Source organism: Lynx canadensis, chromosome E2 (genome assembly GCF_007474595.2).
Source record: "Lynx canadensis isolate LIC74 chromosome E2, mLynCan4.pri.v2, whole genome shotgun sequence".
Lineage (NCBI taxonomy): Eukaryota > Metazoa > Chordata > Mammalia > Carnivora > Felidae > Lynx > Lynx canadensis.
The window spans coordinates 47,144,957-47,157,534 of record NC_044317.1 but is presented as its reverse complement, the minus strand read 5'-3'; the positions used below and the strand labels follow the sequence as shown (position 1 = coordinate 47,157,534).

General features: G+C 59.4%; 1 protein-coding gene and 1 non-coding gene across 4 annotated transcripts; one reads left to right on the top strand and one right to left on the bottom strand.

Annotated features, from left to right (window-relative positions):
• Window positions 1-1,406: 1,406 nt before the first annotated feature.
• Window positions 1,407-12,099, bottom strand: PLEKHG2 (pleckstrin homology and RhoGEF domain containing G2). 3 transcript variants are annotated; one of them, XM_030298958.1, is made up of 19 exons: window positions 11,142-12,099; window positions 10,361-10,490; window positions 9,270-9,538; window positions 9,088-9,188; window positions 8,236-8,302; window positions 8,085-8,131; window positions 7,694-7,844; window positions 7,261-7,398; window positions 6,893-7,093; window positions 6,344-6,436; window positions 6,170-6,256; window positions 5,302-5,335; window positions 5,108-5,209; window positions 4,942-4,989; window positions 4,824-4,862; window positions 4,643-4,659; window positions 4,359-4,535; window positions 3,328-4,252; window positions 1,407-3,248 (listed from the first exon to the last, which is right to left on the bottom strand). In XM_030298958.1, the coding sequence occupies exons 2-19, from the start codon at window positions 10,467-10,469 to the stop codon at window positions 1,624-1,626; spliced, it is 4,230 nt and encodes a 1,409-aa protein (XP_030154818.1). In that variant the 5' UTR covers window positions 10,470-10,490; window positions 11,142-12,099; the 3' UTR covers window positions 1,407-1,623. The 3 variants fall into 3 exon arrangements, with proteins under 3 accessions (XP_030154818.1, XP_030154816.1, XP_030154817.1); XM_030298956.1 differs by having other exon boundaries at window positions 6,170-6,436; XM_030298957.1 differs by having other exon boundaries at window positions 6,170-6,436; window positions 10,403-10,490.
• A 210-nt stretch (window positions 12,100-12,309) lies between these two features.
• TRNAI-UAU lies at window positions 12,310-12,402 on the top strand. Its single transcript is given in 2 exon segments — window positions 12,310-12,347; window positions 12,367-12,402. It is a non-coding gene; the product is annotated as a tRNA-Ile (tRNA).
• The last annotated feature ends 176 nt before the right edge of the window (window positions 12,403-12,578 follow it).

Here is a 12,578-nt window from a genome sequence, read left to right as displayed (position 1 = left end):
GATGAGGATTCAGAGTGAATGAGTTCACATAAAGTGACTAATGCCTGAGCTATGCAGTTAGCACTCCATAAATTTCCACTTTTTTTGTTAGCCGATTGTTAAAACTTCCGATTCCTAGGCTCCTGCCCTGGAGGTTCTGATTCCATAGGTTGGGACTATTGGGGGATCTGTTAATTTGAACAATGCCCCGATGAGTCAGGCTCAGATACATTTGGGAAATGAGGATATGCTCACTGTATCTTTCCAATGATCTTACAAGGCAGGTACTGTTGTCCTCGTACAATTGAGAAAACCCAGACTCCCAAGGGAGGTTATACACCAACTGGAAAAGTCAGGACTTGGAACTCAGCTAGGACACTGAAGCCGTAGGGAATTCCAGGAAAAAATAAATAAGACAATGTGCAAAAGCACAAGAGGTTTAGCGTTCAATGAACAAAGCTAGTATTCCAAAGAAACTGCTTAACTTAGGCAGCTCGCTGGGCATGCCATTGCTGGGAGGGGGCAGAAGGATTCTAACATAAAAGTCTTTGTCTCTGACCTGAATTTCTTTTTTGGGGGGTGTGGGGGCACGCCGAGGCACTCTAGAGGCCCCAAACTAGAGCGAGGGGGTGAAGAGATCCAGTGTGTGTAGGTGGGCACAAGAATTGGAACATTCATGACGTTGGGGAGTGGTTGTCCAGAGAACTCAGATGTGGAACAGACTTCCAGAATCCCAAACACATTCATTCTGGTGTCCGCATGGACTGGTCTCTGAAATTCTGTAGTCCCAAGACCCAGTATGATCTAAGGAGGGATGGGATGGCAATAGAGAACGTTGGATGGTTGCCCTGCTGGATTAGATGGTTGGGTGAATGAGACGTAGGAGCGGCTGGAGGTGACATTGTGAAGGGACAGGTGGATGGAGAGGGCTGGTTGGAGAAAACAGGTGGGATAATGGAGGACTGGACTGGTGTTAGAAAGGATACTAGATGGCGTAGGGGTAGGGTGATGATGGATGAATAGGATAGAGATGGTTAAATAAAGCATGCTGTATGGATTGGGAGACGGACAGGCAGACGGGAGGAGAGGGCTGGGGAGACAACCGGATGGATAGACCCAGGGATAGCTGAGCAGAAGAGAGGACAGAACACATGAACTGGACAAATCGCGGAGGGAACGGACTTCTACGTCCGCCTGGGACAGAGCTGCTTAACTTGGCTTTCCTGGATGGCATCAAGCCATTCATAAACTCTCTGAAACAGCACACACCAAACTCTAATGGGTGGTTGTCAGCAACGCTCAAAGAAGTTTGAGATTCCCCCCCACCCCGTACTGAGCCACGGATTCGTGCTGTGTCAGACCTTCCCATTCGTTGTCTGGTCCTCCCCCACTGCCTCCGGAATGGGAAAAGATACAGAACTTCAAAATATGAATGAACAAAATATTAATGACAGCCCCTTCCCCCATCCCTGTTGAGTTAATCAAGGTAAGTAAGGAGAGCCATTTGCCAAAGCAGATCCCAGTTGCTGGAAAGCTGTGGCAATTTTTACACCTTTGTTCAGTGTCTGGACATCTGGGTGAAGTTCTGAGGGTCTGTGGCATCTGGTTGAAGTCCTTGCTTTTCAAGAAGTCTGATATCCTGGCTCACATGTGGAAAGGGGCATCAGGAGCTCCCTGGGCCCTACGAAGGCCCACAGATTCCTGGGTGGGGGCCAAGAGAGCAGGATGGTTTAACCTGACCTGGGCCTTGGCTGGCCGTAGCCGCCCACCGCCCCCGACATGGATGTTGACCGTGGTGGCATAGCTGAGCCTCCTGGCTGGGGGTGGTGGGGGCTGAGGCTGGGGTGGCGGTGAAGGTGCCCGCGATGCCGGGGCAGAGGAGGACCAGGGACCCCGGGAGGCTGGGGGAACTTCTCCCCCAGGCCCTTGTCTCCGAGCGAGGCTTTGGCTGATGTAGGATGCTGCCAGGTATCTTGAGAGGGCAGCTGCACTGGGACCCAGGAGCTGACGGGTTGGAGGAGGGGGACTGTGGGGTGGGGTCAACTCTGAAGACTCTGACCGGGCGACCTGAGACACCGGGTGGCCTCCTGGTTTGGAGAAAACCACGGTGGTTGGAACCGGGATGGGTAACAGGCCCTGACTGTCCCGAGAGCCTTCCTGCTCAGGCAAAGCGGTCGCAGCTGGAACATGAGTGTCCATGAGGCTCTTCTGCTCCAACAAAGGTGTAAGTTTTTGGACGTGGAGGTCTGTGAAGCTTTGTTCCTGAAGCAGAGGTGCAGCAGACAGCCCCTGGACGTCTGGGAGGCCTCCCTGCTTGGGCAAAGGCGGGAGGGCTTGGAGGGCTTGGGCCTGGGTGTCCGTGAGGCCTTGTCGCCGGGGCAAAGGTGGGGCAGCTGGGACATTCGGGTTCTGGGACAAGGACAGTGGGACGTCGGCTGGGATCTGACGGTCTAGGCAGCTTCCGTGTGCAGGCACAGCTGAGGTGCCCGGAACCTGAATGTCTGAGAGGTCTTGGGGCAGAGGCAGCGGGGCGTTGGCTGGGGTCTGGTGGCTTAGGCGGCCTCCGTACGCAGGCCCAGGTGAAGTACCTGCGACCTGAACGTCTGGGAGGTCACGCCGCAAGGGCAGTGGAGTGTTGCCTGGGATCTGATGGTCCGGGCTGCTTCCGGGCGTAAGCAAAGTGTTGACGGCTTGCTCACAAACAGCAGCTGGGAACTGAACATCCCCGGAACCGCCTTGCTTCGTCGACAGGGTGGTGGTTGGGCTCTGGCTCTGTAGGTGGCCTTCTTTCTTGAGCACAGGAGTGGTGGCTAAACCCATGGCATCAGAACCACGTCCCTGCTTGGGTATAGCTGGGCTGGTCGGAACCTCGATGTCCATGTGGCCTCTGTGCTCAGGCAAAGGCGTGGTAGCTGGAACTTGGGTTTCCAGGTGGCCTTCTTGATCAGGTAAAGTTGTAGCTGGAACCTGATCGTGTGGGGGGTCTTCTTGCTCGGGCAAGGGTGTGGGGGCTCCAGCCACACTCTGTATATTCCAGAGGCCTCCTTGCCCGGGCAAAGGGGTAGCAGCTGGAACCTGGATGCTCAGACGGTCTTGCTCAGGCAAATTTGAAACATTTAGACCCTGGCCACCCAGGCAGCCTCCCTGCTTAGACAAAGGTGTGGCAGCTTGAACCCGGGTGGCGGGACCCAGAGGGACAGATTCCTGGGCACACGTCAGCGGGAAGGCCAGCTCACATACCAGCACGTGTCCAAAGGCAGGCAGGGGCCCTGTGTGCACAGAAAGAACGGAGTCAGGACCGCGATCTCAGTGTGGGCCGTCTCTGCTGACCACACACCCGGACCTCACCTGGCTCGGCCTGCTCACGGGGCAGGGAGGGGGACAGCTGCGGCTGGGCCAGAGCACGGGGCCGGCGGCGGGGCGCGTTGGCCGACGCCCGGGTCTCCGCCCGCTGCATCTGCTGGATCCGCTCGCTGTAAAGCCGGGCCAGCTCTCGCACTCGGGAAGCTGTCCTCTCCGAACTCGGGGCTCCCGCCTTCCCACTCCCGCCACCTCCACCCAGATCCGAGTCTTCCAGGATGAGCAGTGGCTCTGGGAAACCGGGCCGGGTCAGCTGCCCCTGCTCCAGTGCCTGCCAGGCGCTCCGGATTTCTGAACAAGAGCGGAATCCCAGCTCATCTGAGAATCCCTGGTCTCGGGTGACATCCTGGGACTGGAAATCTGGGAAGGATTCCCCTTCCTCAGGATCCTGCTGCCCAACCCTGCCCCCAGAGGACCGCTCTCCTTTGGTGGAACTGCTTCCGGGAAACAGTTCTCTCCTCGTGGCTAGAGCCTCATCGGGCTCCCGCAGAGCTCCCTGAAGCCAGGAATCACAGGGAAGGGCGGGAGTGCTGGGAAGGCTAGGAATGTCAGGGACACTAGGTATGGATGGAAGGCAGGGCATTTCAAAAACACTGGAAATGTCAGGGAGGCTGGGAAGGTGAGGAATCTTGGGAATTTCAGACAGGCTGGGAATTTCAGGGAGGTTGGGTACGTCTGGACTTTTGGTACGGCTGGGAACGTCGGGAATTTCAGCCGCACTGGAACTTTCGAGCCCTTCTAGCACATGGAGTGGGGAAGGCTCCCGTTCATCCAACTCCAGCTCTTCCTCCTCCTCCTCTTCTGAAGAGTCCCGGCTGGGAAGGGCTTGGAATGCGAGGGCTTCACTGTCGCCTGGCACCTGGGAGTCTCCAGGGAACGTGGTGATGTCGTGGGGGGGCGGCTGTAGTGGGCACTGGGGAAGAGGCCAAAGATACCATGGTGGGCTGGCCCTCCGGCCCCCCGGGCTGTGCCTCACCGAGCTAAATCCCAAGGACGCCCTGATGTGACACCCAGCTCACCCCTGGATCCCGGAGGCCTCTTTGGTTCAGCAGTTCCAGGATCTCCTCCGTGATTGAGGTCCCGGAGGGTTCCAGCGTGGGGGGGCCAGTGTCCTCTAGGTCCTCAGGGGGTCCGGAAGCTGGAACTGGTGGCTGAGGCTCCAAGGGGGGGTAGAGCTCCCCCTCACTGCCAGCATGCTGTGAGCAAGGAAAGAGGACGGAGGGCAAGAGTCGAGGGCCGCCCATCTCTTCCTCCCAGACTCAGGAGTCCGGGTCCCCAGACCCTGTGCTAGGGTATTTCTTACCTTGAGTCTAGGCTTAGCTGGGATGGAGAGATGAGAAAGAGAAGAGTGAGATGCAGGATCTGGATGATTCCTTACAGCCGATCCGCTGCCCCTATCAGCCCTCCCCCACGCACACGGGGCATCTCTCGGGAAGAGATAGACAGAGAGGCATGGACCCGGCCGGGCTAGGGTGGCCACTTACCATTCTGTGCAAACATAACATACGGGTCCTTTACTGGCTCTGGGGAGAGGACACAGGAACGTCAGGGGCCCAGCTCCCCCCGCATTCTCTCGTCAACTTTCAGGTGGAAGACACTCACCAGACTGTCTGCGGCCACGGCGGGTAGCAGAGGGTCCTGGAGACGGAGCTGTGGGAGAGGCAGAGGAGAACCCCACGATGAGCCCAGCTCCAGGCTGGAGGGGGCAGGCCAGGGGTACAATTCCTGGGGGAGAAGTGGGGGAACCTCAGGGTTTCATCTTCTTTACCTGTGTTCCTTCGTCCAGGGGTGAAATTTCTAGCGTCCCGAGGTCGGGGAGACCCAAGAGGGGGTGTCGGGGGCTCTGGGATGGGCTTACTTTTAGGAGCACCTGCGGAGACACATTGGGAACCCCGTGATCTACTTTTCCTTGGAAGTCATCCTCCTACTTCCACATCCTCCCAACCCAAGGCCCCAACTCACAGTGCAGGCTGTTTTCAAGGAGAACTTGCTTTGCCTGAAAGAGACCAGGGTGAGGGGCTGTGTCGCTGGGGGCTGCCTCCAAGCGCCCCAGTCACAGTCCTATTAACGGGTGCTACTCTGTATGAGGCACGTCACCCGACTGGTGATTATTAGTAGTCACCACAGGTGTGCGAACTCGGTGCTCTGACTCCTCCAGGTGAGGAAACCGAGGCCAGAGAGGTAGCGTCACTTGCCCAAAGTCACACAGCAGCGACGTGGTGGAGCTGGGATTCAAACCCAGGCAGGAATTTATTTTTATCTACTTGTTTTTTTTAAAGAGTTGGCATCCGTCTTACTTACTTTTTTAACGTTTTATTTATTTTTGAGAGAGTGGCGCCTGGGTGGCTCAGTCGGTTGAGCAACCGACTTCCGGCTCAGGGCATGATCTCATGGTTTGTGAGTTCGAGCCCCACATCGGGCTCTGTGCTGACAGCTCGGAGCCTGAAGCCCGCTTCGGATTCTGTGTCTCCCTCGCTCTCTGCCCCTCCCCCACTCATGCTCTGTCTCAGAAATAAGCGAACGTTAAAAAAAAATACTTTCGAGAGAGTGCAAGTGGGGGAGGGACAGAGAGACGGGGACAGAGGACCCCGTGAAGGCTCTGTCTCGACTGCAGCGAGCTCAATGTGGGGCTCACACTCATGAACCGGGAGATCTGAAGTCAGATGCTTAACCGACTGAGCCACCCAGGTGCCCTCCTCCTTTTCTTTTTAAAATGCAACTTACTGATCACGGTCTAAGCGAGCCCCCTACACTCAGGGTCTCGTAGCACTACGGGAGGGGGGTGGTCCTCCAGCATTCCGAAGCCCCTTGGATATGGCAGGAGCTGTACCTTGGCGGGGATGGAGGCGGGGTGGTTCTCAAAGAAAAGGCGCTGGAGACAGTGAATCCACAGCCTCTTCTCTTCTTGGTTCTTGGCCTGGGGGTGGGATAGGGAGTCGGGAGCCAGGTGGAAGGTCTGGGGGCTGAGGGGAACCCTGACCGCCCAGCCCCACCTTGCACTCACCTGGAGCAGGTGCCTGTGTTTGGGAATGGTCAGATCGGACACCTTGAACCCTAGAGGATCTCGAGGACTCTCGCTCACACTCAGGTTGCAGCACTGGGTAAAGGGGACAGAACGGGGCAGGGAGCTCAGGGCCCCGAGACTCAGTGCGTATCTGGGTTCCTACCTCCTAGAAAGATGTGCCCCATGAGGTTGTGTGGCGGGTCCCCTTACCCCCCGTGGAACCCCCCCACCAGGCTGGGCTCTGCTCTCCCTCACCAGTCCCTCGCCCTCATCTGGGTCCAGATGTGCTCCCCTCATGAAGACGCTTGCCTGGTGGGCAAATCCAGCCCCCCTGCCACCGGCCCTCACCTGTATCCTGATGCCCTCACCCTTCGTTAAACTTCACCCCCATCCTTGGACTCAAGAAAACACGGCCCTCAAATTGAGGCTGGGTTGTTCCTCCTTGGCAGACCCCGCCTGCCCCCAGCTAGCCCGTAGGTACACAGGTGTAGGTATACAGAATACACCTTGCAGGTGACATCCTGGTCCTGCCCCCAACCCTGAACTCACGAAGATATGGCCCTTGTAGGTGTACTCCGGACCCCGGCGTTTGGCCACGAGCAGCATCCGTGAGAAGAGAAAGAGCAGCCTCTCGCCCCCTCGAAGTCGGGGGCCGCCCCCTCCGCCACCTCGGAACGCGCCCTCTAGCACCAGCTCCCCGAAAGCACTGAGCTCCGGGCCAGTCCAGCCGCCAAGCCGCCGCTGCACTTCCTGCCGGGCCCGCCAGGTGCGCAGGGCACAGGGGCGCGCACACACACCAAGACCAGGAGGTTAGCAACAAGGCTGCACTACCCCAGCCCGTCCTCCGAGGCCACCCCCACCAAAGGCCCTCGTGCCCACTGCCCCCATCCAGCAGCCCCAGCCCACCCTGGGGTCACCTGGAGGCGCGCAGCATGCTCCTGCTTGCGTTTCATGTCATTGATGTACCAGGCGACCGCTGTCATGGACACGATGGCCTCCTCCACCATCTCACGGCCCCCGGCGCCCGGGCCCTCTGCCCAGTGCTTGCCTAGCTCCTGCCAGGCAGGCACCCAGGGAGGGAACAGAAACAAGAGAAAAGGATGGTAATGATAGGAGACAGACACCAAGGCAGCGACAGAGGTGGCGACCCAAAGGAGGACAGAGACAAACAGGCAGAGACAGAAAGAGGAATCAGCTGGAGCCAGTCCGCACTGGTGGCAAGAACTTGCCCCCGACTGCTGGCCCAGTTTCTAGGGACTTGTCCTGGGTCCACCCTGCAGCTGTACCACCGGGCGGTCAACGGCCAGGACCTTGCCCTCCCCGAGCAGCACCCCCAGGGCCACGGCTGACCTGCAACAGCAGATGGTACTTGAGGATGCGCTGAACAGGCTTCAGCAGGAAGCTCTGCAGGGGCAGCGAGTGCCGGAGCTGGGCCTGGCGCTCCTGCAGCCACAGGGCTGCGGGCGGGGACAGCGACAGCTCCCGGAGCAGGGCTAGGGAGCTGGGGGCGGGGCACAGGTCAGGGGGCTGGCAGCCCCCAGCGGGGAGGGCGCGGCGGGGCGTGGCCAGGGTTTCAGGGGCTGGCAGGGGTCAGGGGCAGCTTAGGGAGAGCTCGGTTAAGGTCATAGGCTGGCAGGGGCTGGAGCTGGATGGGTCGAGGTGGAGGGAGGTTGGCTGGCACATCAACTCAGCGGGCAAAGGCCTGGGGCCCAGCGGGGGCTCCTCACTCCTCACCCCTCACCTCGGGTAGTTCATGCAGTACAATGTGTAGATGTCAAAATCCTCACTCTGTGGGTGACACAGCAGTTAGGGAGACCTGAGGTCCCAACTCCCCGGGACCCCCCGCCTTACCCCAGCCCCATTCCGGACTGAGAGCCCCCACCCTGACTCACCCTTTGCACGAAGCACTCGGCAATGCCCCCTGCGCTGCTGCTGCCCTCCAGGTCCTCCAGGAGCTCACTGTGGGGGAGAGGGCGAGGTCAGGGACTGCCCTGTCCCCACAGCCCCCCGTGGGACGACTCCAGGAGGTTGGGGACTTGGTGGCTGCCAGGATCTCTCAAGGGGCTATCGTATCCGAAGGGAGTCTTCTGATTGCTACGTGGGGAGATCACAACCCCGCTCAGACTTTGTCCACGGACAGCGTCCCGTTCCTCAGCCCCAAATCTTGTCACAGCTGCCATGAGCCTAGGGGTCTCGTGATATGACCCAGGGAGAGGGGTGTCATGGCCCTCAAAGCTGGGATCATCTTAAGAGGCTGCTGTGATCCTGAGATCTCGTCATGTCATCTCAGAGCTCCTGCAATAACGTTGAGATCGATCTCTTCAAGACGCTCAGAGGGCTCATGATCCTTGGACACCAGCATCTTCCTCACTGGGTCCAGGCCAACCATCTGGTTTGTCTGGGACTGAGGGGCTTCTCGGGACGACGTGGTCATGCGAATGCTCACGCTATCATGATCTTTAGGCCCCCCACGTGAGCCGTGGGTTCACAGTGATCTCAGACCTGACCTAGTGCTGAGACCCATGCCCGTACTTAGATCTCATCTGGGTCCTCGGGCTCCTATCCAACTCCGCCTCCACCACTCTGGTTCCTTCACTCCCCATCATGATCCCTGCCCAATGTCACTACCTCCCATGTACCAGCCTGGAGAGGGGGTCGTGGGACTCCAAGGTTTAGGTTAGGATACAGCCCGCCTCCCCTAGCCCTACCAGCTGGTGCCCCTGCCCGTCCCTCCCGCCTCTGACCTGCTGAACTCGTAGATGTCCTCGATGTTGGCAAATAGTATGCCCACCTGCTCCGTGCTCAGCCCTAAGACCCCGCCATCCAGCAGAGGACCCAGGTAGTCCTGTGGGGATGACTGGGGTTATGGGGGGCGGTGGAGGGCTGGCCTGGGTCCCCACTGTGCTCGGGTACCCGCCTGCCTCACCTCCACAATGCTGCGAAGGTCCCGGACATAGGCCCGCTCTGTCTCCACGATCTCGCGAGCCACTCGCTCTAACCTCGAGGGTTTGGCGGAACCCGGAGTCCCCACAGGTGACAGATGTAGGCGGATGGGGGGTCCTGGAAGGGGCTCTGGCCTAGAGGCTGAGCAGGCTGGGGCGGGCCCTGGAGCCGGGTCCCCCTCGGAGCCCACCGTGCTCAGGGATGTGGAGCTCCCAGAACCTCGGGGGGAGGCCATGGCAGGGGTTGCAGGGGCTGCCAGGGGTGAGAAGCAGGAGATCAGGCCGTCTCCCCAGCTGAATGAGTGCAGCCCTACACTCACCCACCCCAGGTCAGCATCTGCCCCTCCCCTCCTCCCGGGGCTCCCTTCTCCTCTTGCCACTGCACTGCCTTGGTCCTGTCCTGTTCTCTCCCATCAGGATCTTCTCTGGGCTTCGACCTCCACTTTTCTAATCCACCTCCGTGTGTCAGCCTGGGAGATCTTTATTAATTTGCCCGTTTGACCCTGTCACTTTAAGTATAACCCCTTCATGCCCTCAGGAGAAAGTCCAAACTCCTCAGATCCACACTGCCCTATGCAACGTGGCCATCAGAGACTTTTCCAGTCTGTTCTCTCCCCACAGACACACCACTTCTCACACTCCAGACTCCAGTCGTATTCGGCTGCCTTCAGTTACTTAAAAACACAGCCTTCTCTCACCTCTGCACATACTTTTCCCTCTGTGTGGAATACTCTTCCTTGCTTTTCCCAACTCATTGCTGCTTATCTTTTAATTCTATTATGTCTCCTCCTCCAGGAAGCCTCCATTGAGTTCCCATACTGGGCTCCCACAGTGAGAGGAAAGGGCTATCACCCCCACCCCCACCCCCGCCCAGGCTTGACCGCTGGACTCTGGGTGTCCGCCTCCGGACTGTCACCATTTAGGGATGGTTCCATCTGCCCCACCAGACTTGGGAACTCTGTGTAGGCAGAGCTGGGACTGTCTTGGTCACCCTATGTGGCCAGCACTGGGCCAGCCAGTGTCTTGAATGAAGGAACAAATGCCCAGCAAGCTCCACCCTCCCTTGGACTCTCACCTGTCTGGGTCTCACACACAGCTGCGCAGTCACACACTTCACCTGTGGGGCCACGGCCAAGGCTAGGGCTGGGTTTGGACAGGCTCGGTCCGCGGGCTCCCTCGGGCATGGCTGAGTGGCTCAGCGGCTTCTGCGGAAAGACCCCCCTTCTCGGATATCAGGACCCCATCGGCTTCCCCGCCGCCCACGCTCACAGATTAGGCCAGAGAATTAGGAGTGTGATCTAAGTCCAGGAGGGACCGGAGAGTAAATAATGGGGCAGACAGAGGCATAGTGATAGAAAGAGGGGCACCGGGAGAGATAACACAGAGAAAAAGATGGAAAGGTTGAGACAAAGAAGAGTGAAGCTAGGAGTCTGGTTTGTCTGGGGCCGGAGGCTCAGGGATCCTGGGAACGTTTGGGCTCTGGCTGGAGCCGAGGGCGAGGGGCAGGGCTGGGAAAAGCCGTGGGCGGGAGGCCGGGAGGTCCCTGGGGAGGGCGGAGGAGGCTGGGGGACCGGATGCCAGGGTCCTGCAGACGGCTCCCTCCCCCGCCCAGGGCTGCGAGTTGGGGCGCTGGCCCTGAGCCCTCGACCCACTCCCCTCTCCAGCCAGTCCCTCCGCGATCCGCTTACTGTCCCCACCGCCTCAGCGAGGGTCCCCAGCGCCTTCCCACACCCTTTCAGACCCAAACTCCCGCCGGCGCCTCCGCTCGCCCCCCGCCGGCACGCCCCCTCATTGTTCAGCGGCAGCGGCGCCGCCCCCTCCCCCAGCCCGTCGGGGCCCCTCGCCTCCCCCCTCACCTCCCAGGGAGTCTCCAGCCCCGAGCCGAGGCTGCCGGATTCCTATTCAACCCTAGCACGGTCCCCGGGGAGACGCAAAGCCGGACTCCTGGGTCTCTGCAAGTCAGGGGCGTGAACTTCGGGCTCTCAGCCTCCGGGAACCAGAATCCGAGGTCTCTCGGAGAGTGGGATGCAGCGGTCCGAATCTCCTGGTCCTCTCAATGGGGGATGCTGGGAGTCTCGACTCTTGGGTCTCAGATGGGGTGCTGGGGACCCAAGTTCCTGAGTCTTCTAGATAGGGCCGCGGGGCGACCGGATTCCTGAGTTCCCCTAACTCTAGGAGCAGGGATTAAACCATCTCCAGGCGGGAGCGGAGGGGAGTCCCCAGTTCCTGGGTCCCCTGGAAGGAGTGGGCGTTTCAGCACCAAACAGACTGGCCGGGGTGCTGGGAGTCCGTTTGCCAAGTTCGGATGCTGGGCTCGGATATCTGGGAACCGTTGGAGGTAATCACCGATCTGGGATCCTAAGTTCTTTAAAACGGGGTGCAGAAAGCTCGGCCTCCAGGAACGCGCGGGGCTGACGTCCCGGACTCCCGGCTCCTCCAGGAGGGGGCGCTGGGCACCTGGATATCTGGGGTCCTTTAGCCTGGACGCGGGGTCCCGGGCTTCGGGGTCTCTCAGGGAGCGGTGCACAGACTCGCGACGCCAGAGTCCACGACTTTGGACCCTTCGGGTTCTGGGATGAGTACCACGGGGCTCCGGCGGCGGCAGCGCCACATCTGTGGCGGGAGAGTCCGGTCCCAGCTGTGAGGCGGGGGGCGGTCGCCTAGGGCTTCCCCTCCCCCCCGAGCCGCCCCGGCGCACATCCTGTTCCCGCCCGCGGGGGGGAGGGGCTGCCTTCCGGCCAGCCAGTCGGTAAAGGGTTAAGACCCCTCCCCCCTGATTCTGAATATTCATGAGAAGGCGAGTTCCAGAAAGGCTACACCCCCACATTCCAAAAGCTTCTGACTTTTCCCTTTTACAGCAAGGGCCTTCAGGGCGTGAGAATCCGGAACTGGTAACGCACTTTCTCCCATTGGTCAACCGAACAATTCTTATTTGCATATGCAGTAAAGGCGGAGCTGTCCAGCGGGGAGGGTCACGTGTCCAAAAGCGACTGAAGGACCTCGCGGCGCGAGGGTGCGGCCGGAGCTCCAGTGGCGCAATCGGTTAGCGCGCGGTACTTATACGACAGTGCGAGCGGAGCGATGCCGAGGTTGTGAGTTCGATCCTCACCTGGAGCACCTTTTTTTCTGTTACCAGCATTTTACAAATGTATACGTCTTGTAAGTGAACTAAAACATCTACATCACCACCGAGGGGAGCGAACATTCGATCTTCGGAGCTTTTGGGTTAGAAAGACTCCTGGAACTAAGGCAGCTGCCCGGGAGTGTTCTGTACTGTGGGGAGGTGCCCTTTC

What these genes read in the sequence shown, in the direction of transcription:
- PLEKHG2 (XM_030298956.1), bottom strand. Translation starts at nt 10,469, where the DNA reads ATGCCCGAGGGAGCCCGCGGACCGAGCCTGTCCAAACCCAGCCCTAGC. An exon ending in ACCTTCGCAGCATTGTGGAG is followed by an intron (nt 9,189 to 9,269) that starts GTGAGGCAGGCG and finishes TCATCCCCACAG; the next exon opens with GACTACCTGGGTCCTCTGCT. An exon ending in GACATCTACGAGTTCAGCAG is followed by an intron (nt 8,303 to 9,087) that starts GTCAGAGGCGGG and finishes TCTCCCCCACAG; the next exon opens with TGAGCTCCTGGAGGACCTGG.